Raw genomic sequence first — 14,543 nt, 5'->3', positions numbered from 1 at the left:
ACTGCCCTTGGCCAAGTTGCGCGGACCGTTCGCGCATCCCACGACATCACATCGACGTGGCATTCTCGCTGCTTGTTCCAAATGCAAGTTTCACGAGCCAGCAGGACTACCGCAGCACGACGCGATAAAGAAACAACTGAAACTCCAAAGCGCGCGCGGCGCAAAGTCGAGCGAAAACGAAACCTTTCGGCCACCCGTACTACTGAAGGGTAACGTCAAAATGTTATTTTTTTCTTAGAATCGAACAGAAGTAGACAAGTAGCGTTTTCTTCCGTCTTATAACCTAATGAAATGATCTTTTTAATACGAGTAGTTGAGTACTAGTGACATAAATTATGATGAGGAGTGCCTTCGTCGTCAGGTTAGTACTGGAATGTCGCTGGGGGGTCTCAAATCGTGTAATGCGTTTGCCTCAATTTCTAGGTTACTACAGCTCTGTTCGCGATTATATTGACGCCTTAGACGTTCTAGAGCATTGCTTTATCACTTTAACTTGACTTCACAGTAAACTTTAGTGTCCCTTTAATCTGGACCTTGGATCTTACAGAGCTTAACCATATGTACAGAATGTACAAAATAAACAAAAGAATTGCTTGCTGCTTTGCGAGTGAAAGTTATGACTTTGGTCTTAGCACCATTCAAGGTGAGGTTATTATCTTTGCACCACTTAGTAAAAGAAAACAGATCAGACTACATGACGAGACCGCAATCAACAGCACGAATTTCCTTAAAGATATTGATTTTGAAAGAAGAATGAAAGGATGAAAGAAGAATTCGGAATTGCCAAAAGAACGTCATTAATGAAAAAAAAGGAATAGTTTTAATACTGATTCTCGAGGGACACCGCTAGTTGCCATGTACAAAGAAGACGTTTGATCATTGACGTTAACATAGCATGACCTAACAAGACGATAACTGCTCAAGAGACTGACCACTGGCGAGTTAACACCAAATTAGGTAAACTTGACCAGAAGAAGTGAGTGGCTGATTGCATCAAAAACTTTGCTGAGGTCACAATAAATGGTATCGATTTGCCCCCCTCTGCACTATCGTCGCGGAGATCTGCGTCATGAAACTTGCGAGATTTGGGATGGGGGAGAGGCGAGAGAGAAATCCACGCTGATTCGGAGTCAGTGAGTTCTTCACAGTAAAAAACAATATGTTGTGAGCAAAATATACTGCAAGCAGACTGCTGTAAGCTTTTAGAATTGTGGAGATGACGCCATCAGGGCCGCAGGATAGCGAAGGCTTCAAGCGCTTAAGGCATTCGCTGATGAGCTTTTCATCCAACACGAGTGAATTGTATGTAGGAACCGTCGTGAGCTGCTGACTGACACCAGCGCTGAAACCTGAAGCTTATAAGAATGAGAAATTAATGGGCAGCAAAACACTCCGCAACAGTTACTTGTACTTCTTCTCCAAGTCAAGAAGGCCAAAACACTCTTCACATTTACTAGAGCGCTTGCGAATAAACTTCTGAAATTCCACCGGCCGGTCAGGGGTGCTCGTTTCCAAAATACAATCAATCAATCAATCAATCAATCAATCAATCAATCAATCAATCAATCAATCAATCAATCAATCAATCAATCAATCAATCAATCAATCAATCAATCAATCAACCAATCAATCAATCAATCAATTACTAGGGCGAATCAGAAAGTATTTGCCCCTATTTTTGATTAGCCAAAATAAGGTGCATACAAGTAATTACAAATATACGTGCTATTCTACGTGCCTTACACTATTTTCCCACATATTCCCACACTGATTCAGACCATTTGCCCTATCGCAGCACTAAACTTGAGATGCCCCTGGGGTAGAATTTGTCCGGCTGACTGCGGGACCACCGTTGGACTGCTGTCTTGGGTTCATCGTTGCACGTGAATCGCTGTCCTGCCAGAAACTTCTTCAGCGGACTCAAAAGGTAGAAATCATTAGGGGCGAGGTCCGGACTGTATGGTGGGTGGTCCAGACTCTCCCAATGAAATGACCGGAGCTTGTCGGCGGTTCTAATTGCCACTTGTGGACTCGCATTGTCGTGCAGGATAACCGCATTGTCCACATCGAGAATCCCTCGGCGTTTTCGCCTGATGGTAGCCAGCAGACGTGACAGTGTGAAACAATAACTGTCGGCATTGATGGTTGCACCTTGGGGCGTGAAATCCAGTAGGGCTGGTCGTCGGCAATCCCAGAAGACCGTTAACATCACGTTTTCAACAGATTGCACAGAACAGATGTTTCTTTTGTCACAGGCGAACCCGGATGTTTCCACACCATGCTCTGCTGCTTCGATTCCGGCGTGAAATGCAGTATCCGCGTTTCCTTGCCAGCAACAATGCTGTCTAGGAAACTTTCAACCTCATCGGCATACCGTTGCAGATGATTCAGTGAATCATTCGCTTGCCTTTCATCATGTCATCCAACTGCTTAGGCGCCCACAGACATGACACTTTCCGGTACCCTAGGACAAGTAAACTATGTCGTAAATACTCTCATGCGAAATGGCAAGCTTCCTGGAAATGTCTTTGAGGTGAACACGCCGATCCGCTTTCACCATTTCATCCACGCAGGAAATGTCGTCAGTCAGCAACGCATGCGGCCTCCCCGAACGCTCATTGCCATGCAAGTCTTCACGGCCTTTTGTGAACTTACAATACCACCACCTCACACTTCTCAAAGCGAGACACCTTTCCCCACACGTGGGCTGCATTTCCCTGTGGATTTCGATGGGCGTTCGCCCCTTGCTCAAAAGAAAACGAATCACACTTCGTTGCTCGTACGCCGTGGACGTGTGAAACACAACCTCCATCTTCAACAACTGACACCAGCACCATGTCGCTCAGCAACAACAGGATAAGGCCGGGCCGGTCCAAGAAAGGTCCATCGCTGGGAATGAATATGTTGACTTCGCATTTACAGTTTTACGTCTCAACACGGCCAGATGGGTTAATTTGACGTTTGCCACGAGGCAACCTGCACCCATCCATCAGCGCCTACCAAGAAGTCAACCCAGCGTTGACACCGACTGCTGACGGATCCACAAAAGGCACACACCCCCACCACTACCTGACAGCCTGAACTGATGATGAAAAGGGCCAACGTCAAATGCTACCGAAGCTCGGCGCAGACCGTGGATTCCCATGTTGCGACCCTGTCCCCTATTCTGTGCTTCGGGGGAGCGAAGGCTTTGGAGGTGCGGGTGCTGCGGAGCGTTGAGACAGCATGGGCGTGGTATCGGAACGGAGTCAACGATTGTGATTTGCTGCTGGACAGTCTTCAGATTCCGTAGTCGACTCGCCTGGGGAAGACGACGGTATTAAAAGCGGAGACTTGTCGTGCAGTAGGGCCGAGATGTCCTGATGTGAACTCGGACGTTTAGCTTGCTCCTGCATGGAGTGGCCTTCCCTAACTGGAGCAGTGTAACTAATGTCAAATGAACCCTTTTTCCTTTATTCCTACTACTGGACGTATTCACCGATGGGCTTGATGAATTAATTGGCCTAACGCCACCCCAAGCCGCAACAACAGCCGTAATTTGTCTAAAAAAAGGGGGCAAAGACTTTCTGATTTGCCCTCGCATTTACTGTGCCCCGGAACAACCATAAGGTCCGAGTGCTGGCGCACGCATACAACAACAACAACAACAACAACAACAACAACAACAACAACAACAACAACAACAACAACAACAACAACAACAACAACAACAACAACAACAACAACAACAACAACAACAACAACAACAACAAGAACAACAACAACAACAACAACAACAACAACAACAACAACAACAAAACTGCCGGGGAATATAAGTATAAAAAACAATCAATAAAAACAATTTTGAAAGGAGTGTGCATACAACAAGGCACAAGGTGAATATAAAAGAAAAGGGAGAAGAAGGGCAGTTGAACAATGTGTGATACTACGACTCAATAATGCAAAGATCGGAAAAGAACAATGACATCGAGTCATGAAAAATATCGATATCATGAAAATAGGCGTTGTAAATACTCAATATTCTGTGGGCAGCTGAGTGCTGGTGATGAGAGACAGGAACATGACAGGCAGGAAGAATAATAAGAGGAACTGTAGTAAGCATCCATCAGTGTAGATATTTGGGCTTGTTGTTGTAACATTTTGCAGTTTTTTTTTCTGTAGTACAAATAGCACAATGACGTAGAAGAGAACAAAGACATATACATACGCTATGTGCCTGTGTGTGTGTCTCTGTTCTCTTCTACGTTCTTGTGCTATTTGCGCTACAGAAAAAGAAACTGCAAAATGTAGTAAGCGGTTGCGATGAAATGAAGAAGAGCCCGTCCATTGGTCACAACAGCTTTGTACTAATCGGTATAGCTGCGCAATTTGGCGAAGGTTCTGAGGACATTAGAGTCTGTGTTTAATCAGAGCTTCTTATTTGATCGACGAGATGCCAGTAACTTGGTTATATGTACCACGTGTAGCGTAACTGTACACAAAGGCTGTCGCTGTTACTTCCCAAAAAGGTGCATTAAAGCCGCCCACTTCTTTATCCCTCGAATAATCCCACGCTTTTGTATTATGGTGTGTGATGTACTACATTGTGCTGGTTTCTACGTTTCGTTCTTTCTTTTTCCTTCTTTTTTTCCAGAACGAACTGCATTTAGCTCCTGTTCTGGCTTGTGAACTTGTGACTTGCGTGTCACGACTATTCACAAAAAATTTGTGCTTGAGTGCTTCCCGCATCGCAATGGCGGTAGTCCACGCTGTGTGTTTCTCTGCCTGTACGTCATAGCGGAGGCATCTCCTTGCATACCGGGTGTTTTGCGAAACGCGTTCTAAATTTTTTTTAAAATAGGGAAGATGAGATAATTAAATGATTTCCTCTGGTCTGATTTTACGGCAGAGCCATACATTTGAAAATGACCGATATAACAATTACAGAAGTGATTATGCAAACCAGACTAAATAACTTTCTAGCCAAAAAAGTCATGCGATCGGTCCCAGCGGAAGAGCCGAAGCGCGCCATTCGAAGAGCTTATATTAGTTTACAGCAATGCAAGAAGTTCACGCTGCTAATTTTTTACAGAGTGATCAATTCTGCCCAGTTTCACGCCGAAAACTTACCAGACGAATAGCGCAAATGTCGCGCCCTTAGCAGACGGCCATGAATGACGTAACTGCTTGCGTCTCATCGGCGGGCGAGGATAAAACGAGCGTCCTTATCGAGCCGCGAACTCGCTCACTTCCCGCTCATCCGACTGTGAGGCGCTACCAGCTGTGTCACTCACGGGTGTCTGCTAGGGGCGTGACATTTGCGACCTTCGTCTGTTAAGTTTCGCTGAAGTTCAGTGGGAAATTCGCTGGAAGCTATCACGCTGTAAAAACTAGCAATCTCAATTTTTTTGCCGTTCTGGAAACGGTTATGAGCCCTTCCAAAGTCAATAACATGGAGTCAATGACATGGCTCTTTTGGTTAAAAAGTTAATTAGTCAAATTCGCATAATTCGTTCTTTAATTACTACATCGAGTAATTTTCAAATGTGTGCCTGTGCGGTAAAAACAATCCAGTGGAAATAATTATATTCTTTCATTTTTTCCTATATTCAAGAAACCTGGAACGCACTTCGTGAAACAACCGGTACATTTATTAACAAGAATGGAATAATAATGCTGCAATTCCTCTTTGGAATGAATTGGCATCAACTATAAAATCCTGTACTTCTCCTGAAATTTAAAAAAATTACCTTAAGCATTATTTTCTGCGATAGCTTAACTACGATCTGGCGGTGTACCTTTGACTTTTCTCTCACATGTCATTTCTTGTATTTCATCCATGCTTTTTTCCGACTTTCTTTTATAACGTGCTTTTTCGTGTTTGATCGTAAATGAGATGTCTAATGGTGCATTTGATCTGTAGATGTTGTTTATAATAACGCTAATTTGCTGACAATTGATATCACCATCAATGTTGTTATTATTAACCGAGGGCCCTACTACAGTTCTTTCACTTTGGGACCCTCGTCTGTATATTTGTCATGTTGTAATTACTTCTTTTTTTGGAACCAATAAATCTGAATATGAATCTGAATCTGAACCTGATAGCCTCAAATGCGCCAGAACGCAGGGGGCAGCTACACAATATTTTGGGTTTGAGGCACCGTACCTTGGTCTGAGTGCACGCTTTCCTGCAGCCACTGGATGACATTCTGCTTTCCACGGCTGTTGGCCAGGGACAGTGCGTAAGCGGTCAGAGCCAGCCCTCCTGGTGAGTCTCCCTGTCGTACATGTCGTTCCAAAAATGCTGCTGCTCTCTGTTTTGAGAGTTCTGGAGCCTTCGAGGAGAAATTTGCGCAAAAATTGTGAAATCAGTGGTGGCCTTTCACAGAAAGCCATTCACAATGCTTCTTTAGTGTAGGCACCAGAAAGTCGCGGCATGGTTTTACAACGCTAACGGCTGCCGTGCAACATGTCGCCGTCTGCGTACAATCCTCACAACTCAGCCCAAGACTCCCCTGTTGCTTGCCAGGATTGTAAGCTCCACGTGTTCCGATCCCGTAGAGCGCTGCACAAATCTCACCTACTTCAAAAATACATAAGCAACGCATAGGCATCTGTCGCGGCCTGTCTCTCATATCGATGGTCAGGAGACATGATAATGACAGACCATAGTACAAGCAAGCGACCTAAATCTTCTGAAACATATTTACCTTTCTTGTACCCTTAATGATGAATATTGCTACGGAATAGTATTACCAATGACGAAGAGGCGAGCAGTAAGAAGACGACGACGACGATTAGAGGCTAGCGCGGGCTGTTGCCTTTGGCCAAGTGCGGCGTATTACGTTGTAAATATACTTGTATATAGCTTTTCATCTGCATCTTGAAGATTCAGTATGGTAGCCGCTAGATATAGTGGCATGGTAAACGTAGTATAATCGACCATATATAGATTAATATGTGCGTAGAATCATTGGCCCGACATAAAGCTGTCATTCGTGATATCACCTTATAGCTTTTCCGCTACCGTTGAAGAACCCTTCACCGAGAGAGTGGGGCCCGTATTCATAAAGAAGTCCTTACGCTTGAACTGTTCGTAAGAAGTGGTGCCGGCGAATTGTCATAATGGACCTATTATGTGCGAAAGCGACACGCCAATGACAAATGGCTTTTACTAACAAAGAGCGTCGTGCATTCAGCTCCAGATGCTTTACACTTCACAAACGCGCATCGGTCGTGTCACAGACGTTTAATCTTGACCACGTTTGGCTCCGGTAAATCACCAAGAGCACTACAGCATTATTTAGTGATTGACGAGGTATTAAGTCCTTTCCAAAGTCTCATTCAAGCTTTGATAAACTCACTGTTGAAAAACTCACCCTGAAGCCCTCGGCATCGCACTCTTCGAGAGTGATGAGCACATAGGCCGTCAGCGCTGCTCGGTGCTGCAAGTATCCCTGCGCCGTTGGGTTCGAAAAATTGTTGTACCCTTTGTGTCCACCGATAATGAGGTCAGTGCACGCAGTGAACAACGTGCAGCGACGTACCGCTGTCACCCTGGTAGTGTTTAATATGTGCACAATTTAACTCGGCAGAGTTCACGCGGAATGTGTTCTAATCGTGTCCATGATCGTGTCCATAATCGTGTACATGAGCACAGTGAAGCGCACTTGCTAATCATATTGTACATACCACAAAATTCTCCCACTTATTAAGAATGACTAAATTTCTACAGCGGATGCAGCACGGTGTTATTAAAGCTGCTCTTCGGATTATTATTTGCAATCGGCTCTTTCCAGTAACGTGTCCTACATTTCTGCCACCTCCACTAAGGAGAACAAGACTTTTCCTGCCTCACAAGTTTCGCCTCTAGTTATTTTTTCCTCTTTGTTTATGGAGTAGCACAAAAAGGTAGGCAATGCTTATTTGTTGTTTCGCAATAAAGATGAGTCAATACGAACCACTAGTCTTCGGTGATACCAGAAGTATGTATCAGTGAATTCTCCGTCTACGCTCTGCTTACTGGCAATGTAGAGTAACCCGCTAGTAATAACGAATTCGTCGATCATGATGGCCTTTCTAGCCTGGCACAAAGTGCGAACCACGTATGCTGTAAGCCTGTAAAAAAAAGAAAAAAAATTATATATATATATATATATATATATATATATATATATATATATATATATATATATATATATATGCAAGGTATTTCCGCGACGATTTTCAAAAACAATTTAGAGGTTGTCTGTGGCAGATAGCATAATTCTAGTTCACGAGCTGGTTTACTCGAAGAGGCGGACATTACTTGCGCAAAAAATTGAAATGCATAATCGACTAACAAAAAAATCTTTAATTAAGTTTTTAACTAATTACCTTATGACCCATATTGCAAATTACAAATTCTAGCCGTGGAGTTCGCAAGGTGAATCCACCTGGAACGAATTCTCAGGATGATACCAGTTTCGCGATAACAATTCCCGAACTTTGCGGAGAAATGCACTGGCGTTCCTATCCGTTCCAAGTGGATCCGCCTTGCAAACTCCACGGCTAGAATGTCTAAATTTCAATATGGGCCATAAGGTAATTAGTTAAAAACTTAGTGAATTTTTGTTAATGAGTCAATTGTGCATTGCAATTTTTTGTCCAAGTAATGTGCGCCTCATCTAGTAGACCAGCTTGTGAACTAGAATTCTGCTATCTGTCACAGGCAACTTTTAAAAACGTTTGAAAGAGTTCGCTGCAACACCAGGTATATATATCCTGGCAGTAGATTCAACGTTTATATTAATTAATTAATAATTAATTAGTTAATTCCCTTTTCTTCTGACTGGACGAGTCTTCTGAGAGGAATTTCTTGTGAGAGGACCAGTGCCAATGGGTTTCTCGGATCGCAACAGACATTACACTCAACGAGAATGAGAACATGAGCATACTCCGAATTTTAGAGGTGACCTCGCCCTGTCTCTTTTGTTCAGCGGAAAATAAAGCGCCACTAACGAGAAACATTATTAGATCAGTTGAGATTGATGAATTATTCTTGAAGAACTCTATTTTCGTTGGCTCCGCGGTAATGGGTCGACTATTAGAAGAGAAGCTCAAACCTCTATTTTTCAAATTTCGCACCGCAATCCAAAAGTCGTACGTCAGTGTGATGACACGGATTTCAAAGTACCTATCGCATTTCGGCTGCCCTAGGCTCAGCACAAGTTCTTGAAGTTTGCCAAGTTCAGTATTTGGCGTCTTTAAGAAATACAATAACAGGTCGTCTTGACCGATAAAAAAAAGATTTTCAGGGCCGGGAAGACGCTGTCAAAATCCACGACTTCACGGCAAGCTGCATGGTTCGGAAACATAAATGCGCCGTCGCCACCCATCTTTGGTTTTTTGCGTCTTTTCTGACCTACCTTGCCTCTTCTCATGGTAAGCGTGACGTTTTTGCAAATTATAGCAGCCTAATTTACTAACCCAGCTGGAATATTTTTTAATTAAATAAAGAAAAGCGAGAGCTGAACGTAGGAAGTTTCGAAAACATGCTAGGCCCACGACGGCCACAATACGAGAAAATACATTCAAATCTACGACGTCACATGGATGTACCGGCGCTTGGTTTAACGGTGCGGTTAAAAAAGCAAAACCAAAGGAAAAAAAAAGTTTTGGCCTTTATTTTCGAGCAATCAACCTATTACCGCGAAATTACATAAAGTAAAGTTTTGAAAGAGTACTTTATAAATCTATAAACTAATTTAGTGTTTGCCTTTAATCTCCCTTTAAATATATTTGGGCTAATTGGTTTCGCTAAGTCGGTTGAAAAATTCTTATATCACTCGTCGCAGTTTCGTTGGCTTGACGTCGGAAGTTATTTTTACCCAAGAATCTGGAATTCGTCCTAAATTCTCCTATTAAGCCGTTTTGCGTGGCGATATATTCAGGTTGCTTCGATTGGAGAATTTATTCATGTTCTTACGTCTTTCGGAGGCAAGACGAGCAAGGTAAAACCTACTGTCATCATTGTTGAGCGCAAGCTAGCGCTGCAATGAATTATGGCAATCTGCTCTTAACAAATTTCTCCCCCGAGCGTTTGCAACAAATTCACTTAGCTTGCTAACGGGTGCATAAATAGGAAGCACAACGCATGTATTTAATTCAAACAAGCAAGATTTTGAAATACGTGTTCGGTTGTAACACTGCTCTTGCTCTGCGTTTCAAATACACAATGCGTGTCGCACCAGATAGTACTATTTATAACGGAAGGCAGTAGACAACTAGCGATGCAGTTCCAGATGCTGGGATCATGAACTTAAAAGAGAGCAATAATAAATTCTGGAATTTTACGCGCGAAAAAGACGATATAGTTATGAAGCACGCCGTCATGGGGGGACGCAAGCCGCCGGTCGTACGAAAGAACCCAAAGCAAGCACAAAAGAGCGCAAAAGGCCCGCAGTGGAGTGTGTGACCCCCAACGCGTGAGTGCATGTGGCTTGCGGCCTTTAAGCTAAATATCTCTAATAGTCGAACACGAATGTTGCCGCGCGCAAACTGGTATCATTGCAACACTTACCAAAAACTCGAGGCATGGTTTTGAAAAACGCTGAAGGAACCGTCATTATTTCTATACTTGAGTATTTGATTGTAACCTAGAAAAGGAAGAAAAAAAATGATAGGCGACCGTAAGGTTTGACTTAGGTGTCTCTTAGTGGCACTCGCACCTCGGCGTTGGTGTTCTTTAGGTTAAGCGAGCGAACGTCTTTCCCCTGGCACTATATGCGGGCGAGGAGCGAGGAAGGGCGAGGATTGATGGATGGATGTTGTAAGCGTCCCCTTTGGAACGGGGTGGTGGGTTGCGCCACCAAGCTTGTGCTAATATACTGCCTAATGTCCTGCCTAGGTTAAGGAGGAAGACCGTGGAGGAAGCGCAGAGCGCGCCACCTGGGGGGGTCTAGTTAGGTCTCCCTGCGTCTTGCGAACTACCGCTTTTAAGAAGACGCCTTATTAGCGTTAAAACGCTCATAAAGGCTTTCATTTTGAGTGAGGGCCTGCATATTAGTCGTTTATTGTAATTATATCTGCGTCAGGAGTCATATCGGCCATATTATTCACGTATAGAAGCAGTGTTCAATTTATATCACATTGAATACTACTGAGATGTTTTCCGTAAAGGTGAACGGCCCTGTATACTACCGCTCACACCCTGCGTCACTGAGCACAGGGTTCGCGCACTGCCGTGGGCAGACAAGACTTGGTGCATCTGACAGACGAGTATTGTAAGAAGCGCGCGTTTCTTGTCGTTCAGATTGTAGTGGTGCCGCCTCATTTTCTGGGAAATCCAAGTGGTTGGCGTCAGCATAGTCGGGTGTGATGATTGAAACAGGCGCAGCGCCGTGGCTCAATTGAATTTAACTCTGGCCTTAATATTCTCACGCGGTAGTGATGACAAAAACATGGACCATTTTTGAGCAGATCGAAAAAAAAAGGAAATTCTCTATAGTTGTGAGCATAGTTACGTGCACGCCTTGCGGGTGCCCGAGGCTGTCCCACGACAGTCACTGGCCTTAGGTTGTATAGCGATCGAGTATGTATAATTAGCGTTCGCTGATCAAGCGTTAGGGTGTCCGAGGAAAAACCAAACAGCATTGAGCTAACGCTTCAACGCATATCTGCAAAAGTTGACGGGATTACCTCTCCTGATGAACTCAAGAGTCTTGTATTCGTCGCTCGCACTGATGCGGTTTGTAGTCCTAAAGTACTCGTAGGCGTACAGTGCTGGCACCAATTTGCTTGTGGATTGCTCTCCACAGTCTCGGGGCAAAATTACAGCCTCTCCTGGATGTTTGATAACAGTTTCCAAGACGGCACCTACTCCATCTCCTGCAGAAGGAAAGCAAATTAAACGCAGTATAGTGATCTTGCCGAATGCTATTCTTGGTGCTTCGCTAAGTAGTTAAATATTGAGATTGCACTTTACTGATATGATGTTGATATTAATATGATATTGATTTTTCAGTCTGCCACTAAAATGTAAAGGTGAAGGTAACCTTTGAAAGCACTAAATTCGATTCCTTGCTCCGCTATCTTTTCGCATGACTCTTTCATTCCTCGTTTCAATGAGTGCGCCTTCAAAACAGAAAAGAAATCAAGGCTACGTAAATCTCACGTAATACGCATCCCCAGGGTAGATCTTAAACGAGTTTCAGGCGAAGCCATCAAATCGGTTATTAATAAGCCCACTCACTCTGATCACTCCCTTATCACTGGGCCCGGCTCTGTGAAATTGGGCCAGTGGTGACACTTTGTGGTTGCGATTTTGTGTTGTTCGTGATATGGTGTTGTTGACATACAATGATCCATAAATAACTCAAGAGGCAAGTCGCACTTCTAAGTTATTCTGGACACTTAATTTATCGTGTCTTTTTTTTACACAAATAGTTTACTACCAAGCGCCAATGAGGGTACTTAAAGCTGCGCAAATAAGAACAGCCTAATAGTGAGTTCCATAGCGCACTAACTACATCGCTTTGCTTTTGATATGGGAAAGGTATTTAATTGTAATACCGCCGAAGCGGGCTGGTAAAACCCTGCGTTTATATTGACGTCGTAATATTGTATTACACGCATTACAAAGCGATATTACATTACCCTCTTATTGTATTGCATTATGCAACATAGGCGCGTACTTACCAACAATGTCAATTTCGCAGTGCTCTGTGTTTGGCAGAGCGTAATCCGGATGTGGCGTTTTTATGTGAAGCAGCTGGGTTCCATTCGCGTTCAAGATTTCTGAAAAGCAGGTGAGACTGAATCATTGCGAAGTCAGAAATATTTACGCTAAATATACAATGCCGACAGCTGTTTAGCAAGATGGCATTACCAACATGTGTGATTTCGCCTTTATTTAATTGTCTTACTATAGAACAATGGCGGAGCAAAAAAGTACAGGAAAACTCGGAATTTGTTGCCTAGCAAAAATACTTACGCATGTTGTGACGTCTGAAGGAGAATCAATAAAATGTGTTTATTTAATCACCTGTGTACGAATCCTGAACGTGCCGTTGGCTTCGTCCTTGCGAGTTTCGAGGATCCAAGACAACAGCAAAAGACCTTGTCTTCGTAATACCGGGCGGCTACACAAATGAACGTCACAAGAGCCATTTAGCTTGATGGAAATAACCTTGGCTATTGTTCTGCCACACCAAAAGCCTTAGCATGTGCGAATGTCTTTCATCTAGAAAGGTGAGTTACGTTTAATAATGAGTGTGTCATTATTTGAATCAGCATCGAAGAACAAATGAAGCCTGTTTTGTGGCCTGTATTACTATTTGCTGCACCGAAGAAGTAAATGAGTGCCAACAGCGCACGCGTAACCGGCCCCGTCGCCAACAGAAAGGATGCAAATAGCGGTAGCCGCGAGCAGAGTATACTTGCTTCTTAGGCAATGCGACGCCGGCCAGCCTGAATAAATAAGCGCTTTTCAATGGTTTCCAGTTCCGCGGCATTGGCAAGCCGCGTAAGATAGATTGGAGACTCGTTTACTGCGTGGCATGAAAATGTGACTGCTCTCTAGCTTAAAGTAGTAGGCGTGCCGCCGTAGCCAGCCCAATTTTGGCATGGTAGTGTTAGAGTTCCGCAACACAGGCCGAACACTTAAGGAGAATCACGCAGCTGCGACACGAATGCATGGATAGACCAAGACAAGCGCTGAGATTTGCAACTGACTTTCAGTTGCAAATCCGAATTTCAGTTCGAGTGCTACATTTCAATGTTCTGAAGCCGAATGTTCGCTGACTGTACCATAATAACCAACATTTGTGCTTATCTGCAGAAGCATTCTTGCAAACATGACCGGTGGTTTTAAAATACATTTTCTTGGCCACGAGTCTGCAATCTTTGTTTGGGTGGATTGATCAGCAAGCCAGTTGCCTCACCATCCAGTCGATGCATTGAAACATGATGCGTCGTGGGCGTTTTTGAGGGAAGTGCCGCGCACTTTCACAAAAGTGTACTAGGGCTGTCAGCGGTGTCAGTTTAATGTATATAACGAACATTGCATGCTGATCAGACGCCCCCCAGGTCTAACTAGGGCTTTAAGACTTTGCTGTTCTCATTCAAGCTCAACAAGTTCATTAACCTTCTGTTAATAGTTCTGTTGGATAGCTGAAACCAAAATAACAGCAAAGGTTAAGGGCTCTCGTGACACCTATCGGAGACACAGCTGTTTCTTTGCTCTCCTCCTTGAACGTGGCCGTTGGATCCAGTCCAGCAGCACGTAAATCACTCGCAGTACTTGGCCACTGGTGCGCAGCGCTATATTGCATCCTTTTCTTTTTTTAGCTTTTCTGTTCTTTTTCGTTCGCCTGTTCGAACAGGCTTACCAGTGGTGGCTTCTCACTACAGTGATGGCCTTTTTCGCCACTGTATTGAAAGAATTGAAAAGTATTATGAAAACGCGAAACGCACGATAGGCTGTTGAGGGACACCTATTCAAAATACATAGTCTTACACATACAGATAGCGCTGTCATAATTAGAAGCATTACGCCCTTGAATTTCCTGTGATATTGTCCT

The 14,543-nt window shown here is 43.7% G+C and overlaps 1 protein-coding gene across 1 annotated transcript in view; it reads right to left on the bottom strand.

The window, feature by feature from the left end:
• The window catches only part of LOC142565346 (A.superbus venom factor 1-like), a 119,457-nt gene that overhangs the window by 40,539 nt on the left and 64,375 nt on the right, over window positions 1-14,543 (bottom strand). The window contains exons 21-27 of the mRNA XM_075676254.1: window positions 13,007-13,103; window positions 12,661-12,759; window positions 11,662-11,850; window positions 10,544-10,619; window positions 7,944-8,100; window positions 7,362-7,439; window positions 6,149-6,317 (exon numbers count right to left, since the gene is read on the bottom strand). Of these exons, the coding sequence (XP_075532369.1) occupies window positions 6,149-6,317; window positions 7,362-7,439; window positions 7,944-8,100; window positions 10,544-10,619; window positions 11,662-11,850; window positions 12,661-12,759; window positions 13,007-13,103 (865 nt within the window). The remainder of the gene's footprint in view (window positions 1-6,148; window positions 6,318-7,361; window positions 7,440-7,943; window positions 8,101-10,543; window positions 10,620-11,661; window positions 11,851-12,660; window positions 12,760-13,006; window positions 13,104-14,543) is intronic.

Source organism: Dermacentor variabilis, chromosome 1 (assembly GCF_050947875.1).
Source record: "Dermacentor variabilis isolate Ectoservices chromosome 1, ASM5094787v1, whole genome shotgun sequence".
NCBI lineage: Eukaryota > Metazoa > Arthropoda > Arachnida > Ixodida > Ixodidae > Dermacentor > Dermacentor variabilis.
The sequence above is the reverse complement of the archived record's forward strand: the minus strand, read 5'-3'. Positions and strand labels throughout refer to the sequence as shown.